General features: G+C 41.4%; 1 protein-coding gene across 1 annotated transcript in view; it reads right to left on the bottom strand.

Annotated features, from left to right (window-relative positions):
• The window catches only part of si:ch211-202p1.5 (uncharacterized protein LOC103909337 homolog), a 28911-nt gene extending 4309 nt beyond the window's left edge, over positions 1–24602 (bottom strand). Inside the window, exons 1-2 of the mRNA XM_040018032.1 lie at positions 24027–24602; positions 12004–12160 (exon numbers count right to left, since the gene is read on the bottom strand). Coding sequence (XP_039873966.1) covers positions 12004–12160; positions 24027–24087 — 218 coding nt within the window. The 5' untranslated portion in view covers positions 24088–24602. The remainder of the gene's footprint in view (positions 1–12003; positions 12161–24026) is intronic.
• Positions 24603–24985: the final 383 nt, after the last annotated feature.

The following is a 24985-nucleotide window of genomic DNA, read 5'->3' as shown; positions in this document are numbered from 1 at the left end:
GTCGGCATTTCACAGTAGTTTCAAAACTTCTGATGATGCCCTTCCAAGCGGTCGGAGGATAAATCTGCAAGGTCGTGTGATAAATGAAGTCGTGGAAGGCAGACATATGAATGTGATGCTGCACGGGTGTTCTGACCTTGTACTAAAAGTAGCTCAATTTTATAGTTTCGTGGATTAAGACCTCACTCTTCCAGGTGAAAGCTGGCTGTGTGGCTCGGCTTAATTTTTTGCACTTGTTACCTTACTCAGGCCCTGAAAAAATGACTCTCACTCCCTCTGTGGAACACATGCAGACAGCTGTTGGTACACTGCTCCAGAGTTCAGCTGTTCATAATTATCTATCACTGAAACAAACATCAAGCATCTGCACCACATTTATGGCCAAAGACGCAACAATGCTGCTTTTTTTAAAAAATACGCATTGAAACTGATATATCTCTCCACAACCCTGAAATCCGATCAAATATGTGCGCGTGTAACTTCCTTAAAAACTTGTTTCAGCCATTGTTTTTACTGTGCAACTGCTAACTCGTGTACAATAAATGAATTAAGCAAAAACCATAAACAGTTAAATAAATAAGTCAGCAGTTTTATACAGATGTACCATTAACTCGTGTGCTAATATTTTAAAGGTGAGTAATTTGATCAAATGTAATAACATTCAAGTGTCAGTCGCTCAGACAGTAGCGGTTTTTGATACGGGCGACACGGGCGGTTGCCCGGGGCGGCATCGTGGTGGGGGGCGGCATCGTGGTGGGGGGCGGCATCACGGACATCGGAAAAAAAAATGAAAAATTACTCGTACTCATGCCGCTCCGACATCATGCCAGCGCATATTGGGAATGGCATAGGCACCAATCGGTTTTCTATTGCCCATTTGCTGTGAGTAAGGGCGCTCTCCGTTTGCGAGGTGCGCCTGCTGCTTGCGGCACAGGGAGGAGAGGGCGGGGCGGCGGGGGATTCTCTGGCTGGCTGGAGCAGCATCTAATAACCAACTCGCAAAATAAAACAAAACAAACAAAAAAAAAAACAACAAACACGAAAACACCAGACATTATGATACAGACTTATATATGCACCGATGTTTTTTCGAAATTCTATAAAGTGAGCGCGAGAGCCCCCGGTGCGCCTGCTCGCTGCTGAAATCAAAGTAAACTTTATTGTCATCTCCGCTACATACAGAGAGACGAGACGACGAGGCTCCAGTTACAGCAGTGCAAGTAAACAAACAATGTATATAAGAAGAGTAAGAAAATAATATACACTTAAGACTAGGGGTAAAGGCATAGCCAGGGGGAGTGTTCGCCCAGGGCGCCAAACAGGCTAGGACGGCCACTGCGCTCAGATATGTGTTTGCTTGTGTGGAGTTTTATTCTGCAGCTCAGACAAAGAAGAAGATGACCTATGCTACGCTAATCAGGCACACAGGTGAGATCATCACATACAGAGGCTGCAGAGCACAGTGGTAATGATTCTCAACACAGCACACTGAGTTTATATCTGAAACTCAATACAACATTATAAAACTAAACCACATACAAGTGGGCAAGCCCAACTTAGCCCTGCTTTCCTTTTGTCAGATTTTCTAATGCCCACCTGGCCTGGTCTGAAACGACCTGTGATTGGCCAGAATCTCACATCACAGAGTGCTCCTCCTGCTGGTCTAAAATCAGGGCTGGGAGGGGGAGCGAGAGTGTAGTCCCCTCTGAGACTGCTTCATTTACAATTTGCTGAAACACTACTGAGGATTTTGTCTGTCGAGAGATGCCAGAAATACGTCTGCTGGAAAAATGAAGAAGGAAGAAACACAATTTCGCTGAAGAAATTTATGTTTGGTGTTTAGATTTGGGCCAGACTTTTTGCGAAACAGTGTATATTTTTAACTTTCTGGATCAAAATAAAATGGCACACGGAGTTAAGAGAGATATATCTCCTTTGTGGAAATAACAACAACCCACAGACGTCGGAAAGATGACAAACTCCCCTTCTAGTTCAGCCAAGAGTATGAATAGCTATCTTAATCTTTAACAGTTCAATCCTTTTTGAGGTTAAGCTATCAGGCAACGTTCACAGACCATCAGCCAGAGCTTCATGTAAGCAACCTGTAGAGATCAGTAACCACTGATAAATAATTCAAACAGATAAACCAGGGAGCATTCGGCTACAGCAGTGGTTCCCAAACTTTTTTTGCTGGGCCCCCCTTTGTTTTACACGAAAAACGTTCGCGCATTAACACATCCTCCAACCACACACACCCATATTTTGCTCCATTGCGGTTTATTTCACACCTCAAACATTTAGTAAACAATTAAGTAAATACAAGTAAACTGGTAAACTGCAATAAATGACAGGTAGTAATAAAATAAACTACTAACTCTTTTACGCTGTCCGCACCTACACGGGTATTTTTGAAAACGCAGCCGTTTCATCCACACGTAAACGGCATTTCGAATCACCAAAAACGGAGGATTTTTAAAACTCCTTTTTTGCGGATGAGGAATACAGAGTTTGTCTGGCAACATCAAAGGTATGTGCCTCTTTTCACGTCAGGCTGTGCGCCATGTTATTGTTTACATGAGATGAATTGCAGAATGGCAGATAGAGATGGAATTCTGTTAATCTGACTGTCTTCAGGTTTTACACACAGTTACTGTCTCTCCATTTACAAAGGCAGAAGCTTCACGGTGTGATTATTTTACATGTAGTTGTTTTTTTTTCTTCTGTATAATAATATTCAACATTGCTATCAATACATTTTTCAAAGAAATGCCTCTCTGTGCAAAATGGGTTTAAAATCATAAACAACTGTGGGATGCTGTTTGTCCATGATTTGAACAGGGAACAAATCGTGGCAGGATCAGCCTGATATTATTTTTATCCCGCTGTAACTTTACTGTATACAGAGCTAACATCTCCAAAATGTCAGGAGTAGTTAGTCATTACAAGAAGTGTTTGTGAACTAAAAATCAAGAATGTGGGATACTGTTTGTCCGTGATTTGAACAGCCCAGCGCTACTCCCAAGAAGGGAAAACCAATTCTGCAGGGGAGACCTACCTCGGCACTTGTGCAGGTGAAACCAAAGGGAAGATATGCTTCACCATATTTTCTAGTCTTTGGCTTAGAATGAAGTTGGTTTGGAAACATATTCAGCGATGCTTCATCTCCTGCTTTGCGTTTCTGTGGGCGCCCGTGCAGCGTCCAAGCGTTTTGTTTTTTTCCTTTTCATACTGCGCCCCCCCCCTGCCATGGCTCTGCGCCCCCCCTAGGGGGCGGGCCCCGCACTTTGGGAAGGTCTGGGCTACAGCATGCACATTGATGCTCTGCGGTCAGAATTGAGTCCCTGCTTCAGACCCGCAATCAAAATCCTCGTCTCTGCCGCTAGTTTGCTATTCGTTAGTATTCCCTGGGCATGTTAAACGTTTGGAACATATTTCCAGCAATCCATCAGTTACTTCCAAAAATGTACTCTCAACCAGAGTTTCATTTAACTGACTTTCAGACCTGTATTACAGCCAGACCACAAACATGACTTCGAATGACTGAGGGCGTTTATTTTCCAATTATGTCCATGTTAGTGCCCCTTATTATGTAACACGCATCTCGCTATTTAAGTAGCGTCTCTGCAAACAGCCGCAGGAGTTAGTTTTCCTGCAGTGATTCAGCCCGCTGCTCATCCGTCTGGTGCCAGCGAGACCGCCAAGACGGCCTCCGGCCAGGCAGCAGGTCTGAGGAGGCTCTGCTGCTGGATTAGTGGCAGAGTTAACTAGACCACTGGAGGAACAGCAAGCAGATGCCGGTGGCTCACCAGCAAAACACTTATCTCAAAACAAGCGGGCGCATCCGAAAATAAACCTTCACTGATGGTAAAAAACATTCTCTGTGTCTTAATATTACAAATATTTGGATTTACATTTCAGTCTGAATCATCCTGACTGGAGACCTGAATGGCTTCCCCCTTTTCCTTTCCCTTAATTAAATGGCGACACATCTGGCTCTCGTTGCTCTATGTTACCCTTTCATCTCCCAGCTTTCCTCTGCTCCTCGCCTCCTCCATGAGCACTCCTGTCTACTCATTTCTAAAATATCATTGACTTTCCTCTTTACTGCTTATTGACCTTCATGTTGTTTTTATGAGTCCATTGGCTGCATTTGCTCATTTTTTTCTTTCCTTATGTGTCAAAGGGTTACTGAGCTCCTTTCTTAAGTTACAAGGATGAATAAATCTGAGTGACCTGAACTGTTGAACTGCTGCGATATGAGTTATGGCTCCACTGTTCTGGATACCTGCTGAACTCTTCTTTTCTACTTAAGGCTGTATTTATTCCTGGCTATCGATCATATAGATTCCCTATTGGCAGATAATGTGGTGCAGGTTGAAGGTTTTCTTATAAAACTCTTATATAATAGTATATGTATTTTTTGATATTAGTAGTAGGGTCCAAACACTGAAAAACCTACAATAACACAACACTTCACTCTTGATTGCAGTGTTTGCTCACAGAGGGAGCTTTGTCCTCACATCTGTCTGCATTCCTGAGTGTTTGGCTTATTTCTGCTGCTCCATTTCCCACAGCATGTCTTCGTCTTGTCTTTCTCCCCTCACACGTAACCAGTCATGGCAGATGGCCACCCCTCCCTGAGTCTGGTTCTGCTGGAGGTTTCTTCCTGTTAGAAGGGAGTTTTCCTTTCCTACTGTCGCCAAAGTTCTTGCTCATAGGGGGTCATGTGATTATTGGGGTTTTGTGTGTGGCATTGTAGGCTCTTTACCTTTCAATATAAAGCCCCTTGAGGCTGTGATATGATGCTATATGAATAAATCGAATTGAAAAGTGAATTAAGTGATTTAACTGTAATTTCTGTCATCATGTCTCTAAAACAATCACCCAGTCTCCATACCCAACCTCTTTAATCCTCTCACTCCTACTTTGTTATTGTGACTTTCTTTCTTTCTCTTTCAGACTTTCCCTCATGCACAGCATCTTCACCTTACTCCTGACTTTCAGACAGTCTCAGCCACGTTTCCATCTTCCATCTTCTGCATCATCACCAGCAGTCCTACCTCCATCCTTTGCCCTACATCACTTCAGCTTGGAGTCTAACCACCAAATACTTTATTACTCAATCTCTGAACAATTTCAGTTAACCTGTGCTTAAAACTGATTTAATGAAATTGTTAGACTTTCAGGTGTTTAAAAAACATCAATGATAACTGTTTAAGATTTAACTTAGTTTAGTACAAACGTATGGAGGGAAAAGAATCAAGATTAAAACAATAGAAAGTTTCATTGCACTTTTATTTATTTGCATATCGCAGGCTCTGCTTCGGTGGCTGTCATTTGTTACAGAAAATACTTTTTATTGAACAGACACCAAACAGCTTCTTGTCTGATGACTAATTCTTCCTGCATTATAAATCTGGAGGACATTTAGAGTTGGCGGAACAACATGTGCTTACATATGAAGTTTGTATTTTCAGATCTCATCACAAAAGGATGATCAAAAAAGTTAATTTTCTCAGTTTCAACGTTTGATTTAAAAAAAAAAAAACATTTTTTTTACTGTTCTTATTAAACACAGGTTTTAAATAATTTACAAATTAGTGCATTATTTTTTTGTACATTGAACACATGGGCTCAGTGTTTTGGTACATGAATTAATCTGTCTGGAGTCTTTTATTTTTAAGAAAACCAGATTTTACTTTCTTGTAATACTTAATGAGGTTTAGAAAGCCTCTGACTCTCCAGAAATCCGTGAGTCCCAATTATCTACAATCTTTTTGTTCTCCAACTACTGGGAGTAAACGCTACGTCCAGAAGGACAGAATCAACTTTTGGAGATTTACTTACCTGGATGATCAAGCATGCATCAAGACATCTATAAGGGAAGCATAGATCTATAAGTGAAGCATAGAGCTATAAGTGAAGCAGAGCTATAAGTGAAGCATAGATCTATAAGGGAAGGTATTTGTTTTTACCCTGTTTAATTCATCGTGTGCAATAAGCAGCAATGATGGATGAACCAGAGAGACTGTCTTTGTTATGTTTCCCTCTGTTTTAGTTCCAATCACTCACATGTGTGGAACTGAAATAACAAGTCAGCCCTAAAATATAAGGAGTGGAAAGAGATGTTTGTCTTCAGGCGTAGGAAGTAAAATGCAGTTATTAAAAGGATGAAGTTGATGGCTGAAATCTGTTGAGACACACAGCATCAGCGTTTCATGGCCCATCTGCAATGAAAGTGTTTGGTGTGTTTTGGTCTTCTCTTCATTATTAAATATCTTCTGATTTTCACCTTTCTGTATTCCAATAGTGTTTCAGTCTGGTGTGTTTAATGTATTCCTGTTCCACTTCCTGTTTTATTTTGGTACAGTTCTGTCTTGTGTATATTGCGTTCAGTCTTTATTGGTCCCCTGCCTCACTGCTTCGTCTACACCTGTGTTGATTTGCTCTTCATCTTTGCTGTGACGTCTGTTATCCGTCTTCCTGTTTTCATCCCGTGTTACTTATTTATATTTATGAACTTTGCTTTCTGCTGCCTTCTTGGACTGGTGCTATGTCTCAATAAAGATTTGCCTTTTTTGCAAAAAAAATAACTGTGTCCTCAGCAGAGATGGGCAGTAACGCGTTACTTGTAACGCGTTACTGTAATCTGATTACTTTTTTCAAGTAACGAGTAAAGTAAGGGATTGCTATTGCAAAAACGGTAATTGGATTACCGTTACTTTCCCGTAGGAACGCTGCATTACTGCGTTACTAAAACCGTGATTTTTTTGCTAGAATGTCTCATGACAGTGACGTAAGCAAGTGCGACGTTCGTGACAACAGCTGTGTGCAGATCAACAATGGATCATATATCGAGTGTGGGAGAGAGTATGAGCGTGCAGCGTTTAAAGCGTGGAAGTACTGACCTTACTTTGAGTTTGATTCCATAAAAAGTGACAAAAACATTAGCGTCCGTTGTGAGTGGGAAGAAAACTTCTTTTTACAGCAAAAAAACCCCCCTAAACTTCCAAGCAAGCACCGAGTGCGCTACGACGTAATGGGAAATTCACAGAGAAACTCGCGGATTCTTCCACTGACCGCTCTGGCACACCTACACCAGGGTAAACCTCCGCCTACCTCACTCCTTCCTGCTTTACAGGTGAAAATAGAGCAAAAGGACCGCTAGTATTCCAGGAATGCACACCTACATCCTGGGAGCATGGGAAGAGGTTGTACCTTGTTTTATTGTTTTACGGTAGGATTAACGTAGCTATGTCAGTTTTAGACTAAGTGCTTTTTTACATATAGATGAACTGTTGGATTTTCCAGACCAGCAGGTTAAGGGAAGTCGTTTATGGGGCCACGCTCTGACCCCCCCCCCCCCCCCCCCCCACACACACACACACACACACACACACACAGGCAAGGTACTCTTTGTTTGTATGTAGACGTCATATGTTAATGAACCTATGCATATTCATGTAACCTCAATAAAAGAGCAGTGTTACGGGGGAGCGGACGAGAGCAACTGGGGTCAAGCGAAGGAACGGCGTTTGTCCGGTTCTCTCCCGTGCACGAGAAACATGAAGAACTTTGCCTACTTCGTGTCTTGCTTGTTGTGTAATTATATTGTCTTCAACGTTCCAGCGAATAGGTTCAAGCTACAAACCTATCAGCTAGTCTTTGACTTTATTTATTTTCTGCTGTGTTTTACTTGCATCTATTTGAAAGAGTGAGTGTAAACACAAAAAAATATATATTTTATGTGCTGGAATGTGCAGAAAATAGGTTTAAATATTAAACAAATTTCTTCCAGTCAGAGAATGTTGCATATAATTAAATTTTTGCTTGATGCATAAAGTTAAAAGATTAAAACTAATAAAACAAGTTTTAAAAAGAGACTTTTCCTTTTGATTACATTTTGTATGATGGATTATGTAGAAAAAGTAGAATTGGGCTGAAAGATCTATCGCTTTATCACCTATTCAGGTTGTAAATCGTTTTTAAAAAGTAACTAAGTAACTAAGTAATTAATTACTTTTGAAAATAAGTAATCAGTAAAGTAATGGGATTACTTTTTTGGGCAAGTAATCAGTAATTAGTTACTGATTACCTTTTTCAAGTAACTTGACCAACACTGGTCCTCAGTCTGCGTTTGGGTCCAGGCATTAAGATGGGCCAAGACCGTCCTGGCCTTTTGCCAAACTGTTTCCAAGTTCAGTCTCATAGATGCATCTGAAGAACGATCAGATTCATGACGAGCACGTTTTCTACAGCCAAACGTGAAGCTAGGAAATAACTGAGAGTGAACCTTTACTTTCTTCTTGTCTACACGAAGCTACACGACCAGAGTTCTTGCAGCATTAGACCTGGAGGAAGATAAATCCTTTATGATACTGGAGGTACTGAGAGTGATTTAACAGGAAGAAATATAAAAACAAATATCCTCTCATTCAGATGTTGTGCGCAGCAGAGGCCTGCAGAGATCACGACAGAAGCAAAGGAGGATATGATGTGATGTTCGAGTGTGTAGGAGGCTGGTGTGGACAAAACTTTGGGCTTCAAACTGTCACGGTCCTGGGTCGGTGACCCAGTGTTTTGTGTTATTGTTAATCTTTGATTTCATCATGATTTATCACTGCTAGTTTGTTGGTTTCTGTTTCAGTATTTCTAGCTCCCTCAGTTCTTTAGGATTTGTACAGCCGACAATAAAGGCTCATTTTTTATCATTCCACCCTTATTTCCATTTGCCTGCACTTGGGTCCCCAGTCTCCCCACGCCTCACCGTCTGCCTCGCCAGATGTGACACAAACATCAATCCCTGACAATCCCTGAAACTTTCAGCAAACGATTATGTTTTACTCATTTGGTGTCTACATCAAACCAAATCATTCCCATAGCACAATTTTCTGTTTTCTCCGCGGTATACGCCTACAGGTCAAGCGTGTGGAGGGGCGGCTGATAACACGTTACATTTGGACTTTTTTAAAACTTTTGAATAAAGTCTATTCAGCAGCACAACTCAAATCTCACACTGTGTCCTCCCATTAAAATATGACCACGCCATCCCTGACAGCATGTCATGCCGGCAGGCACTGAGTTTGACAGTTAATTATTGGCTCATATTGTCTGTGACAGTGCCAAAATAATAATATGTTTTCTGTTGTCTTGCTGTCAAATAAATGAGTCCAAAAACGAGCAGATGTAAAATAATTTGCGTTTGTTTGAGTTCACTGAAGGTGGTTCTGATCCTGGCATCTCTCTCTTTAGTTTGGATCACTGCCTTTTTGGATGATCAGACACATCCATCTGTAACTGAGAGGGAAACTCCTCACTGACTTCACTGTTTGTTTGAACACTTGCGAAGGTGAAAATCGGACTTTAAAAACAGCCTTTGTGCTTCAAGTACTCCGAGATTTCTGTTTTCTTCTGGTGAAAAATAGCAGGGAGCCAAAGGATGTCCTTTAAAGGTTACACTGGTGTTACTCGATATTTTCTCTTTAAACAATACAACACGAGTAGAAAAAAAAACAACATTATTTCAGCTTGTTCCGATCTTCTGTCTGTTGCTCTCCTACCGACAGTGTGAACCTTCAAGCGCTGTTCTCAAATGGATAATTTTGTTTAGGTCTACAGATGTGGTTATTTCCAAGAATAAAACATGTTGTTCACTCTGTTGCGTACATGTTAGCAAGGTTACATATTTTAAATGACGCTGTGTGTGAAGAAAAAGGAAATGCACTCGGGACTCCCCAACGCTCTTTAGTGGCATCATTAGTGACGGCGGGTGCTGGCAGTGCTCTTTAAAGTGTCTTTATAGTGAAAGCAGGAAGATTGCATTTTACCACATGGCTATATTTAGAGTGAGCTAACAGTCTGAGACGGTCCCACCACCACTGGAGCCGTTTTTGGCTAACCTCTGGAAGCTATTTTGGTGACTTGTCTTTTTCTACACCAATTAATTTGGAGTGTGACTTACTGGCATGACATGAAACAGCTTACAGTGCAGTAACCAATTCAGGGAAACACTGAACAGCATAATTGCACTTTATCAAAAGGGATGATGCTGTAAATACATATAGTAAAGCTCAAACCAGACTACTTTTTCCATTTTATTATTATTTTATTCTAAGATTTCTACACTATCTTCCACATTTTTACCTTTAAATCTTTTCATCTCATTATTTTGAACGGGGGTAAATTGAGTTATTATTATTATAACTGCGTCTCATTTCTAGAAACAGTTGAGGATGAAATGTCAACACACAAACGGGAGCAGGCTGTGAGGAGTTAAGCAGCTGTGGGCAGATAAAGGTCCGACCATGATTTCAGACTCTCTGTTGAGTTGGTGTTAAAGGGTTAAAAAAAGCTCTTTTGAAACACGGAGAGGAAACTGAGCAGAAACAACCCTTCTTTAGGAAAGGTGTGCTTTCTCATTAGCTCCACCACATCTAAGCGGTTACTCGTTGCTTGTGCATACTGAACTAAAATGAAGTTAATTGCTACCAATTGTGAAGGGAGCTGCACGCCTACTTCTTATTTGAGGCCAGCCATTTTAAAAAATATGAACAACTGGACTAGAAAAGACATTCAAGTCAACCCGACATGGCTGTTTCAGGGAACCTTTGTTACTCACTTGTCTCTTCACAGAGTTAAAGAAATGTAGTATTAGTATTAAAGCTCAAATAATCAGGCCCCATTTTATCTTAATGACCTTATAGTACCATATCACCCTGTTAGAGCACTTCGCTCTCACACTGCAGGCCTACTTGTTGTTTCTAGAGAATTTAAAAGTAGAATGGGAGGGAGAGCCTTCAGTTTTCAGGCCCCTCTTCTGTGGAACCAGCTTCCAGTTTGTATTCAGGAGACAGACACTATCTCTACTTTCAAGATTAGGCTTCAAACTTTCCTTTTTGCTGAAGCATTAGGGCTGGACCAGGTGACCCTGAATCCTCCCTTAGTTATGCTGCAATACGTGTAGGCTGCTGGGGGATTCCAATGATACACTGTGTGTTTTTTCTTCTCTCACTATGTGTTAATAGACGTCTATGCACTGAATCATACTGTTATTAATCTCTAGCTCTCTTCCACAGTATGTCTTTTATCCTGTCTTCCTTCTCTCACAGCAACCGGTCGCGGCAGATGGCTGCCGCTCCCAAAGCCTGGTTCTGCTGGAATTTTCTTCCTGTTTAAAGGGAGTTTTTCCTTCCCACTGTTGCCAAAGTGCTTGCTCATAGGGGGTCATATGATTGTTGAGTTTTTCTCTGTACGTATTTTTGTAGGGTCTACCTTACAATATAAAGTGTCTTGTGTGTTGTTGTGATTTGGCGCTGTATAAATAAAACTGAATTGAATTGAATTGAATTGAATTGAATTGAATTGAAAGCTGAACCAGGCATTGATTAAAGACTTGTTGCAGTGGATGTGACTAAGGCTGAGGAGCTGTTCTGGGGGAACTCTGCCTTTTGCTCTGACCACCTCACATGACCCTGATGTGGATAAGTGGTTGAGTGTACACATGTATGCTCAGTAGGACGGGTGCTGCAGAGTCTGACTCTCTTAAGGAGAAATATGGAAATGAAATGAGAAATGTAGAGAAAATTTCTAGCCTCACCAACCATTCAAGTCTCTGAATGGTTGGTGAATGGTTGCTCCATGTCACCACTTTATCTGCTTCAGACTCAGCAGTGAAGCTAATGTGCTACTGTGCATGTCTTTAGTCTGAGGCAGAATAAGGGGAAAATCACTGAAAATTCAGAAAATCACTGCCTTGACAAAACAGTGAAAGTTAATCTTATTCATGGACTGAAGCTGCTGCAGAAGCCTCCCACCCACGGCCCCCTGCTAAAGCTGCACGCACAGAGCTTTGTTTATCCTTTGGACAGATTATAGACAACTTATTTTCTCGGTTTTGTTTTGTCATCACAGTTACGGCAGTAAACTTTATCGCAACACTCCAATGTTTCATTACAGAAGAAACAAAGCCATAAAATGTTTAATTTTGTTCTCTCGCAGACTCACCTCGGGGTGTTGATCCAGACGATGCCAATGTGACAGAAAAAAATGCACTCTTTGTCTTTCTGGTTCTCGCAGGAGCAGCGTTTCTCTCGCCGGTGAGCCATATGGGGGAGCTGCACTGGGGGGCCCTCCTCCAGCACAGAGCTCGAAACAGAGAGGGCTGGAACACACAGGCAGGGCAGGGTTATCGGCTATTAATGATCATCTACTCAAGTATGCAGCGATTCTGCTGCTTTGTCATGAGTGGATGAACGAGAGATGTTTGCATTAACTTGAGATTTGAGTTCAGAATTCAAATTTTTACTGCCAATTCTGTTTAGATCAATATTAATGAAGAAGCCGTGTGAAGCAGTTCTCATCTAAAGCTGGTGTTGAGGAGAGAAGCAATCATATTTTATCCACATGTCAGTCTCCTTGTCTCTTTTCTTTACATTTTTGCTGATGATGATCTGTTGTACCTCGAGGTGGAAACATACACACAGCACGTGAATTCCTACAGCTATGTACGTGTTTCAAATGCAAAGAGACGTGAAGCATCAACAGGAAGAGTGGGAATACTGTGGGATCCTTACACTGTGAGCTTGCATGTGCAATTGCCACTGATAATTTGCAAATGCCTAAAAACAATAGACTGTATATAAATTCTGTAGTCATTTTAACAGGACCCATTGGGCAGGTCCAGTGCAAAAAAGCATACGCCCCCTAGTCTGAAATACGAGCATGTATTAAATAAGCATGGCCACTGGGACACGTCAGGAAAGTGTTTACTGGGGCCGTGTATCAACTGAGCAGTAGGGTCAGTTTCTCATAGACCTAAAGAAAAAATGGACATTGCATCCAACTTGCATTCCTATATACTTCCAGTTATTATATCCAGAAACTATAACGCCAGGGAGTCCTGCGACAGACTGGCGACCTGTCCAGGGTGTACCCTGCCTCTCGCCCTATGACAGCTGGGATAGGCTCCAGCGCCCCCCGCGACCCTGAAAAGGATAAGCGGAAGCGAATGGATGGATGGATGGATAATGCCAGGGTTTGCTCACATCACCAGCCCTGGGGCAGATTGGAAAACTGGTAAAACATGAGACTGAAAATATTGGTTTTAATATCTAGACTGGGTACAGATATTAATGTTTAAATTTGTATGGTGGTTTATTATTCATTTTATTTTCATTTGCTGCTAATAAGAAATGTCAACATAAATCAACAGGATACAAACGATGGATGGTGAAGACGGTAAACATTAAGAAAGTTCAGATACCCACCATGAGCAGCTTCAAGAGCGGCTTGCATGGCGGTAGAGCCGACTGCAGGATTATAAGTTAATGCATCAACAAAGAGATCCAGCCTGTTGGGGCCATGAATGCCTTTTAGAAATTTCATGGCAATCAATCCAGTACCTGTAGAAATAGCTACTCTTAACCTAACTAGTTCATTCACTCACAGGTTTTCCTTGGGTGCACAACAAAGGAAAGTCTGTGTGCAGCTTTTACTTTGTTAAAGTCGGAAATTACTTTATTCAATTTTATAGCCTCAAGGTCTTCATCAACACCCCAGAAAAGCACATTCACAGCTACAGTCACATGACACCATGCCCTCCAACGGGCCTGGTGTGTTTCCGATAAGAGAGCCAGAGCCGTCATTGCCTTTGTTTTTGTCACCGGAACGTCGGAACAACTCCCTCTTCCTTCCCACTTAACACAACTCCCTTAGCATGAATGACATATAATATTGTACCTGAACATAGACTTACAAACACAAAGACACATTTTTAAAAGCTCACGTACACACAGAGAGCCCATAAAGCAGGCAGAACCCACAGACGGCCTTTGATCTTGTTCTCGATGCGCATGGGAGAACGTTTAGGCGTCCAAGAGGGATTTACATGATTTACACGTGGGAGCAAAATAACACCTTTTCTCACAATAAACTTAGGTGTAGCTCTGTTCTTCACCCGGCTGTGTCCCAGAGAATCACATTAGGTTTTTATTCATGCACATTTTCCAAAGAAAGTTCATAAAGGCTCACATTTCAACTAACCCCAGCCGTCATCAGCGGGATGAGCATTCTCAGACACACCAGTCAGTGGAGGCCCTTTTACTACAATAAGCATCCCAGTAAAACACTTCTCAAGCAACATTTTCAAAATCCTTTTGGGGGATGCTGAGATTTATAATCTCTCCAGGATTTTCTGGGACTACCCGGAGGTAAACCAGCACAGAAAACCTCCAATAAAAGGCAACATTAAATGGCTCTTTTTAAGTGGCAGATTCCAGATGCCAAAACTTCTTGCTCTGTATCTGAGACTGAGCCTAGCCCGCCTACGCTCAAATCTCATTTTGCGTCACATTTTTAACACATATGCATGCACTTTGCACTGATACAGAGCATTTTGTACATACTTAGCAGCAGGGTGCTGTTATGGAGGAGTGAGGAGGTTTTATTTAGCCAAGTACAGACTGGGAACCACACAAAGCTACCTGCTGCTGTTTGCAACGTCATGTCGAAGTTATGTGTGTGTTTTTGCACACCTGAATGTTTCAGTGCCAGATGGACACATCTGTCAGCACAGCAGCTTTCTGCCAGACATCATTACGATATCAGACACAACATGATGAAGAGGATAATGGATCTCCTGTTCTGCTTTACTTCACAGTGCTCGGATCTTATTTTTAACCCACGGTGTTTGTGGTAATGCCGAAGTATATTCTGAAAAGGATCTGTGATGACTTTCTTTAAGAGGAAACCTTCGGACTGATTTGAAACACTGAATGTGAATAAAATGCCTTGACAAGAAAACTCTACAAAATGTAAAATGATTTTAATCCCAGTTTAGCTTCAACTTCCTAAAAGCACTTCAGGCTTGATCCAGACTTCCTGACCTCACAGTGGGGTCGACACCACAGATGTTTCACATCACCTTACTGGTTGGTAGAAACTGAGCTGAGGCGTGATCAGTGGAGTTTCAGTCAAAGCAAGAATGTCAAATAAAAAACTGAATCTTTGTTTAAAGATAAAAACAACTGTTAATCTAACAGAAGAAAAATGACCTGTAAAGTGTCCTTCCTCTTTATGTAACTGAAGCTGGTGCAAGTACACCAGGAATTATATTTATTATTAGTTATTAGTCAAGGTAAAAAAAAAAATCAGTTCTGCTTCAGTTAAAAGTTTTTGGGAAACTTCACGTCTCAGTGCTTCTGTGTCTGGAGTTTGTTTTGCAGCAGGAAGACACATTAAACAAACACATTTTCCAAACTGGTTTGCACAGTTACTTCTCGGGCAGCCAAGTCCAACTCACCTGAACTGAGGGACTTTCTCGATACTGAGGTTTGAATCCATTTGGCATGGAGATTTCACACTTTTTATCCATGGTCCTCACATTTCCTCCTAAAAACACACATGCTTGAGTGTGACCTTTACGTACTGTACATAGACGAGGTTAGACAAGCAGCTTAGAGGTTTCAATCCTGGCCTGCATAAGGAAACAGTCAAATAATGCTGCCTCTCAGATGACTTCAGAGATTTGTCAGGTTAAATCTCTGTCATCAAAACTAAATTCCTCAATAAAGACTTTCAACTGCTTGAAAGGCCACTCATTTGCTTCGAAAGCTAAAAAGATAATATGACACTAACCAGTTTCACATTTTGTGATATTGAATTATCATGTTCCTATTTAGTCATTATTATTCATCTTTTCCGAGGCTGTGCCAGAGGATGACTGAGTGAGTGTTGCTTCCAAAATGTCACTTTAGAGCACTGATGTCGAGTCCAAAGGCCAGAAATATGCCAGAAAAAAAACAAACTGGCATCAATGTCGACCTCGCCTCTCTCAGTTTGAACACGTGGCACCCAGCTGTGCGGTGGCTCGAGTTTCTCCATCATTGCTTTTATATTCTTTAACAGAATATATAATACACATGTTTTATGTGTATGTACACCATCAAAGATTGATGTACAGATGCAACCAGCCTCGCTGGTTTGCATCTTTTGAACAGGGAGATGTCTCCATCGCTCATTTGTCCTGTAAACCTCTGATTAAGTTAAGACATCTGACTGAAGACGAAAGAAGCAGCTTGTTGTAATTACTGCAAAATCGGAGACATGGACACTGATTGAGCGGTCTGCAGAAAGGATAGAATAATACTAATAATGACAGAGTGCAGCGTGCAGATGTTTGCAGCACTGAGCGTATCGCGAATCCTCAAGTTTGTCGGGGGAAAAAAAGTGAACTTTTCAGTGCCACCACCTGTCGGTGCCTTTCGCTTCATCCTCACTAACGTTTTGATTTCAGGGCTGAGATCTGTCAAGAAGAAAATTGAAATATCATTTATCATCTTTATTTTATCATCGCAGCCTTCTTTGAACTTATCACCTTATTTAATTAAATACTCCTTTTTGTATGACAAAGGCCAAGATTTTATGACTATATCATAAAGACAAAATGACCTCTGCTGAATGAGGTAAGGACAACCTCCTGGGGCAATTTTAGGCCACTTAAGGGTTATAGTTAGGGGTCTGATATTGACTGATGGTGGACACTCAATGGATCACTCACACTCACACTGGGTTGGTGCACAGTCCCAAAGACGTTTGTGTTAATTACAATGCTCACAAACCTGCAGAGACAGAGGAAATACAGGGACTGCTAAGTCTGCTTAGGCTGAGCATCTTTAGCTGATTCCAGATGTTTTTCAAACCTTCAAGTTTCAGGTTTTGTTTGTCTTGGGCAGAAGCCAATGAGAGCTAAGCATCTAACTGTGCCAGAAATAAACGAACAAAAACTGGGTGGGCATCAGAGCTTCTCGTGTTAATTCAATCACAAGCAGAAAATATCTAAGAGGAACGCGTCATAGAGAATAAAAGTAAAATGAAAAGACAATTTAATTCACGAGCTGGGTAAGAAGTCACATCATGTATCACAAAAGTCACGCAACACCACTTTGAGTTTATTCTTCCTGCAGAGCTCACTGTGTGGAACAAGGTGCCAAAATGTTCAGTCAGCACCTTGGGTTCGGTTCTTGTCTGGTTAGTGTCATTTCCAGAACCCGAGTTGCAAACTGATGCTGTCTGCCATTAAAACATCATAATGTGAGCTTTGAGAATCTTAATATCAGTCTTAGTAAACATTTGAATCCATAATTCAGATCCATCAGTCGTTTGCATATCAGGGAACATTTCAAAGCAGCTGTGACAGATAAAAGTAACACAAATACAATACAAAAGAGACCATGAATGTGATGCTCTTAATGAATGCCAGAACAATACTACTACTACTACTAATAATAATAATGATAATAATACTAATAATAATAAGAAGAACAACAACATATCAGACTAATCTTGAGCTCGGCATAATAAATTTTACACACACTATGGGGGAAGCACTGTCCCTGAAATCTTACTTGGATATTTGCCAGTCTTGTTCTCTATAGGAGCATGAGTGATATCAGACTTCAAGCTGAAAGTTGGTTCTTTATTGTTTCCTTGCCACAGGCAGTGAATTACACTTTATGGATGTAAACATTTAACTTTTCCTGGACCTTATGATCTCGTCTCTGTATTTGGCACCCTTTCAGTCCTTTAAGCAGCTCTCAGTGTGATGCACATTTCCTTTCCCATAATTTGCATTTAATATTTTGTGATCCTTTAGCACAGGTATCCACATTCCTGTGCATATGAACCTGCATACTTTACGTACATGTGCAAGTATTCATGCAAGCTCGTGTGCTATTTTGCATCTTTGGCTTAAGAACAAAAATAAAACCATGGGAAATACCAAGAGGCAAACCCCCTGTTCAGGATCCTGCATCGTGTGCGGACTGCTGAGCCAAAGTTTAATTTCTTGCCCCTGTTATGAGAGGGTCTGGTAGGCTCCGCGGGGTTTGACAATATTTGACAATATACACATGGATCAGCTGCTAATCCACGAGCTGGTTGTTTGGACTGGCAGAAGTCAGTGCACAGGTACAAACCTCTCAGCCAGGAAAAGACTCTGTAACATTCAGTCCTTTGAATTCTTCAGCATTCATAAACACTTGAAAAGAAACAGAAGGTATGCAGTGGTTTTGTGTAAGAAGTAAAACACTGTATTTAGTTTGAGCGCACTCTTGGGCATTGTCTCTGAACGTTCTACCCTTGGCGGGCACAACGTTCGGAGATTATAAAAATGTACTGAAGCCAACATTAAAGCGAGAGTAAACGCCCAGCCTAATTTGGGGCCGTTGAAGCCCCAGTGTTTCCAGTTTTATGTCACGAAAGGCAGAATAAAATTACACTTGAGAGTTTAAAACCAAAATACACTTTCCATCAACCATCCCTGATGAAACTCTGACGGCCACCCTGGACATGTTGCTTTGTCAGAGACCTTCTGACCTCCAGACTGAACACAGGTGAGCACAGAGCGAAGAACGGCGACCGTCAAGTTAGTGATTATGATGACACCTGAGCTACAGAAGGTAACCTGACTTTATCCTTTGTTGACGCACAGGTTGCAGTTTGACGGAGAAATTAACCCTTTCATGTTATTTGCCAAAACATTAGAGATTTGTGACTTTTTGAAGATTGGTAAAAAGCTTAAAAATCTACAAAGACAAACAGCTGTTTGACAGCTGATGGCTTGTTTCATTCCAAAATATTTGGGATAGGAAATTGTGGCGTGAATAAGGCACGGCGGGACCACGGAGCAACGTTCAGAGCCAACTTTATTTAATTCACGTCACACCACACACACACCAACCCCTGAGTCCCCGTGTTTTAACACGGCGGGCGTGATTGCGGATGCCGTGCAGGTGCGTCCGCACGGCACCGCAAACCACGCCCCACCACAGAAATGTAAAAGAGGGTTAAATAGTGGCATGAAGATTGTGTTCAAGGATTAGTAAAATGAATAAAATAAATGAAAAAATAAATTTTTTAAAAATTCCCAAATATTTTAGTAAAGTGTTGTGCCCTTGCTACCAGAACAGTTGATCTGCTCTTAGCTACTGACTGTCCAAATCTGCTGACCTCTGTTGGAGATACCAACACCATTCTTCCAAATTCTTTTACTTCATTTGTTTCATTCTAAAGTCAGCTGGCCTGAAATCCAGTGAGTGCCCAGGGTACAAGTCCCACCATTTCTTCCTAATCTAATCATTTAGTGGACTGGGGCATCATTATCCCAGGAGAGAAAGGTGATATGAGTTATTACTTTGCATTGATTTGCAGTGACCAGTCTCACTATAAGGAAAAATGGACAGGAACAGAAGTGTAGGGCTCAAACTGTAAGGGTCAGGGTTGTAGTTTTTCTTTCAAATTACCACCCATCTGCACATTTTCCAACCAGCTCAGGCTGTTTCTGTTGTTATACAGAACAGAATAACAACAGAAAGGTTTTATTTAGTGTCCTCAGTGCTCGAAGACAAAGGCTGTGGTGTTGTCTTGTGATTTCAAAGTGCTGCTTTCTCCAGCAATCCCTAATAAGGCTCAGATGTCTGGCTGTGATAGACAAATACAAAACACGCAGCACAGATTAAGACCAACGGGAAGGTGGAGATAGAGGAGACAGAAAAATGGCAAGAAAAACGGTAGACAGTTTGGTAAGCGGAAAAAAAGACAGCGGCAGCCAGAAAAGTAGAGAAAGAGTAGGGACAACATGTTGACAGAAAGGTGCTTTAAAAATTCTCTGAGGTCCTCACGCTAACAAAGACTCTACCCAAACTATATTTGTTTAAGATGATGGAGGTAGCATGTACCCAGTAATTCAGTATGCTAAATATTTCATGGAAAAGGCAGCTCCTCGCCTCACCTCAGTCATAAGTAGTACCCTGTGACAGTAATGAGCATGCACACTGCTGAACAAGAGGAAATGAGTAGATTGAGTGTTGGTCAGGACACCCGAAACCACAAGTACTATTTCATAATGACGATTTCAACTGATGTAGAAACAGGAAGAACGCTGGTGTTTCTCAGAATGTGCTCACACTTTATGACAAACCTCAGTAATTCTTGTTTCATAGAGAAGATGTTCAGCCAACTTCCATTTATATTTTCCTTTTAACTGCACACTGCTCGAAATGATTACAACGGTTAGCTCTAGCTTGTGGTGTGTAAATGTAAAAGAAAACATGCAACTGCAAGTAGCCACCCCGTCCCTTAACCTTTAAGATCTACCTGAGGATGTGGGTTTTCATTCAGCAACACCAAGAGGGTCATACTGTAATGCTGCACCAAAGGCCCAGACTTGTTCTTACCAGGATTACACATAAATGTGCCCAGCTGTACTTCAGCTGGCTGGCATGTGGCATGCTAAATTAGACTTGGTGTCAGGCTTCTTTGACACGTACTGTACATGTGACAACATTTTTATTATCACAAATATAAATTCATCATGCAAGAATGAGCATAAAGTATGATTTAAATTTGTTATGCTTGTAAATTCTTTTGAGAAGATCGGCTCTGTAAGCCATTGTATGCACTGCGTGTGGTTCAAGCCAACAAACCTAAAGAGCAAACCAGGAATGTTATCTTTGAGAACAGAGGGGTCACTGGTCTGCTGCTACCTAGACTGGTTATCCCACTTTATGTCTTTGGTGTTTCAAAAGTTTAAATGAGTTCAAATCACAAATAACTCTTTAAAACACCCTTTAATGTGTTTGTCCTTCATCGCCTGCACCATGAAATGAGTCTGTTTGACAAACCATGATTTTATTGCCAGTGTTTCAATTCAATATTTGTATATTAAAATAATTAATGGATTTTTATTCACTATGTAGGCACCTTTATCAAGCCTACAAAGCTTTCTTTGTAAATGACTCTTCTATAATAGAAAGCCTGGTTTAGACTTGTGCAGGAAATTTAGGAGTATGAAAACACAACACAGCCCTGGTTTTAGAAATGAAAGATCCACAATCCAGTTCTGCAGGTAGACCTATTCAAAAAGTTAAATATCCCAGCCTGCTTCGATTTTTAAAGTTCCTGGCAGGCTCAAACTATACCTCGGGCTAATGTGAAATAATGTCCTTTTGTATTTTTTAAAATTACTTCTTCCTTCTGTGAGGGCCTTACCATCAAGGTTTCTGAAAACATTTTTATTAGCTGCTTCACAAAGATATCTGGGGATTGAATGTGCTAACAGTCTGAAGAACACCTAAACCAGGCATTGTTACCGAAACTCAGCTAAAGACCAGATTATACCAGCTTTCATTAAATCCACAGTTTTACTTGACTCATCAGTCATTTGAAAAAGAATTAATTTTCAATGAAAAGGGTTTTACCGCACAGTCCTTAGCATGTACAGCTGTAAGACTTATTTCTTCAGCAGCCCTCAGGTATGTTAGCTGGAGGCTACAAGAGGTCGTTTTGTGTTCATGGTTGGATTTCTGTGTGGCTCAAACTCAGCTTCACAGACTAAATCGTCCCATCTTACCCGTCTATGGTGATTTTTCGTTTTTATGGGCCAATGATTTTTTTTTTTTTTGGTAACGGTATAAACAATGAAAGGTGGTGGATTGGCCAGATGCTGGCCGGTGTGTAAAAATAACTCAGTTGTTTGGTGGTGGCTATCGCAGAGCTTCCACAGATTCAGTAACATTAGCAAGTGGTGGAGGACAGCAGGAGGATGAGAGAAAGGGGAGGCAGGAGGAGGAGAGACCCGAGGCGGCCGCCGGTCCGAGTGTCAGGTGAACTGAACTTCAGGTAAGAAGTAATGACCTGCAGTCTATCTGGGTCAGATATAAACCAAGTTTAGGTGGAGTTTATTTTCGTCGTGCTGACTTTTTACAGTCAGTTACAATAACTCTTACTGCGTACTAGCTAGCATGACGGAGTTTCTATACAGCTGTTCGGTTGCTATGATGTTACTGATAGTGAACTTTATTTTATTCATAAGGTTAGTTAGTAGAGTTGCCAACCTTCCTGTAAAAACCGGAATCGTCCGGTATTCAGAGAAAATATTACGCGTTTTGTATTGAGCTGAAAAGGAGCACAGTTTGTCTCGTACTTCAGCTAGGATGGAAAAAGACACAAAGCTGGAGTTATTCTGTCTTTACGCTGCACAGCTGCCTCTTCTTCGCTCATTCTTTGCCCTCCCTCTCCTGTTTCTACTTCAATGAACATGATCATGAAACTGATCAATGATCAGCTGATCAGCTTTTCTCTCTTGTTTGTTTATTGCCCACTTTGCGCCAGAAAGAGGAAACCAGCGGATGTCGCGTTAAACAACAGCTGCACATTTAAGCTTGATCAGCTGTTGTTAGAATTTATTTAATATTGGTGTCTTATACAGCACTCCTCTACTCAGAGCACTCTATATGGCTTGCCTCATTCACACGAAAACATCTTCTATGTATTTCCTAACTACGTGCTATCTATCTATCTGTCTACCTATCTATCATTCAAACTCCAGTGCAGGAAACCTGGGGTTATTATCATACCCAAAGATATTTGGCATGCAGACTCGAGCAGACAGGGATCGAACCACTAACCTTCCAATTAGAGGGTGATCTGAGCTACAGCCACCTCCAAGTGAACAGCTCTCTGAACTGAGAAAGAGTGAACAGGTATGGCTTATTTATAAGGGTTCCCAGGAGAAAGCCTCTTCTGTCAAAGAAAGTACTTTGCTTGGAGAGCACTAACTGTGAAGCATGGTGGTAGAAGGGTGACAGTTTGATCTTGATTTGCAGCAACAGGCACTTTGCAGTCATTGAATCCACCGTGAACTTATCTACATAGCAATGTATTCTAGAGTCAGTGTGAGGCCTAAAGTTTGGACTAAAGCTTGGCCTAAAACAGACAGTGATCCCAAGCACAGCAGCAAATCTCAAACAGAATGGCTGAAAAAGAAAAGTACTGAGGTAATGCAATGACCCAAGGTCTGCAATGATCCAAAGTCCAGACCTCAACCTGACTCTAATGCTGTGGTGGGTCCTTAAGAGTGCTGTGCATGAATGAAAGCCCGGCAACTTCAAAGACCTGAAGCAAGTCGACAATATGCAAAGAAAGGTGAAACCATCGTGATGCTGCTCACTGGGGTTTCGTATTTTGAACCTACAGTTTATTCCAGTATTATTCTCATTGGTTTTTTGGTCCCAGAAAAGATCACATTTGGCGGTGTTTTACTATAACCAGACCAGCCATTTTAAAACACAAAGCAATCCTGTGTTGGAAGATGGTGACGTTGGAAAGTTACTTTTAGTTCCAGTTTCATCAACATTGAAGAGTGAGAGAAGTATAAACACAAGTGTGAGACGGCCCTCCAGGGTGCCGTGACACTGACACTGTAAAACTTCATCATCCAAGAGCTAGAAAGCGACAACAGAGGGAGTCCTTACACGCTACGTGACCTCTGATTGCTTTTTGAATAATAAAATGTCACGATGAGCTCGACTGTGGAAACCAGAGAGCAGAGCGCCTAGCTGCAGATCTCATTATGCAGCCTCACAGTCCTGATGTTGTTTCTGCTTTCAATTGAAATATGAATAATGTGAACATTAAAACATTGAGGTTGCAGTGCTTTCATGTCATGAAAAATAACGTGTAGTGCTGTGGATTTTTCCTTCATGAAAATGAATAAATTCATAATTTATTGACATCTCAAACACTGTTTAAATATTCCTAATCGATTTTTGATACTTGATTTGCAGAAGCTGTGACGGTATTAAAAATGAGCAGTATTTATGTAAGAGATACAGAAAAAGGTCATTATTTTTTATTTAACCACTTTTGTTTATTATTTTGTAAGCTTGATAACTCTTTTCTACCGTTTATTAATTTCAGGGCTCCAAAATTAACAAGTTGCCATGGTAGTCCACAAACCTGTTTATTAACTCACTGGCTAATAAAATCAAACTGAGTCCTGAAAGGGGAATAAAAATTAATCAGCATCTGGAGAAATACTTAGATCTCAAAGAATGACATATTCCTTAATTTGCTTAGTGATGCATTGTCTTTTAAGAGTATCGTGTAAATTATACCATGTAAACAGAGTCCTTACATCCCACCCATCTAGTAACAAACATCTAATTAGACAGATATAAAAATGGGTTTACCTTCGCTGTGCTGGATCAACATTAGAGCCGTGAAGAGGAGACAAATGTAGGTGAGGTCCATCCTGTTGATCTCCTCAGCATCCAGGTGAGAAATCAAAGGAGCAAAAGCACCTTGGCTCCTCGTAAAATTCCTCGCAGCAGCTGGAGGAGCTGAAGCAGCAGAGCAGAGGCTCCTGCTGAATCAAAACCTAACCTAAGTGTTTCCAGTGAGCACCTAAGAAGAAGAAGAAAGGGCTCCGAGGGTTTGTTTCAAATGTCCAGTCAGGTAACGCGCTGTGTACAGCTGCCTCCCAGGTGCAGCACTGAGAGGAGTGTGGTGCTGGGTTGAATCCCAAGGCTGCTGCGGTTTCCAGACGGAGGGAGGATAATGTGACGATCTGTTATGAGCTGCATCAAAACAGATGGAGAGAAGTGACTGCGAGAGGAGGAGGAGGATACAGCAGGGAGGCTGGCTCTGCACTGAGACACCTTCACAGCTTGAATGTCATTAATCACAGCCTCCTCCTCCTGTGGTTCAGCCATGTCATGCTCTCATGCTTGCCGCGTCCCTCACTAGTCTCTTTCATCTTCTCGCCTCTTTTTTTCTTTGTGTAAGCTGAATTGTGACGCTCGCCTCCCTGGGATCTCCTCACAGAGTGCTCTACACGTGTGGAACAGCCCAGCTTGCTATTTTAGGCACACACGTCTTTATCTGTGTGGGGCAACACGTGCATACATGTATAGTTGTCATGCTGCCCCTTTTGAAATATTCCTTCACCCTCACTGAATTATTATCCCACCACCAGCTGGAGTAAAACCTGCCTGGAGACACTGAGTGAAAACTGTAGACCTGAACTTTTAAGTGTTTAAGTCTTGGTTGAAAAAGAGCTAATCTGCCACAATGACAGTTCATCTGATGGCAATAAAATATTACAGATACAGGGGTTCATTTCTTTGTTTGCTGTAGCTGTCCTCTGTTC

This window comes from Simochromis diagramma, unplaced genomic scaffold (assembly GCF_900408965.1).
Source record: "Simochromis diagramma unplaced genomic scaffold, fSimDia1.1 OVJJ01000802.1, whole genome shotgun sequence".
Taxonomy (NCBI): domain Eukaryota; kingdom Metazoa; phylum Chordata; class Actinopteri; order Cichliformes; family Cichlidae; genus Simochromis; species Simochromis diagramma.
Note: the sequence above shows the minus strand (reverse complement) of the source record. Positions and strands in the feature narration are given on the sequence as shown.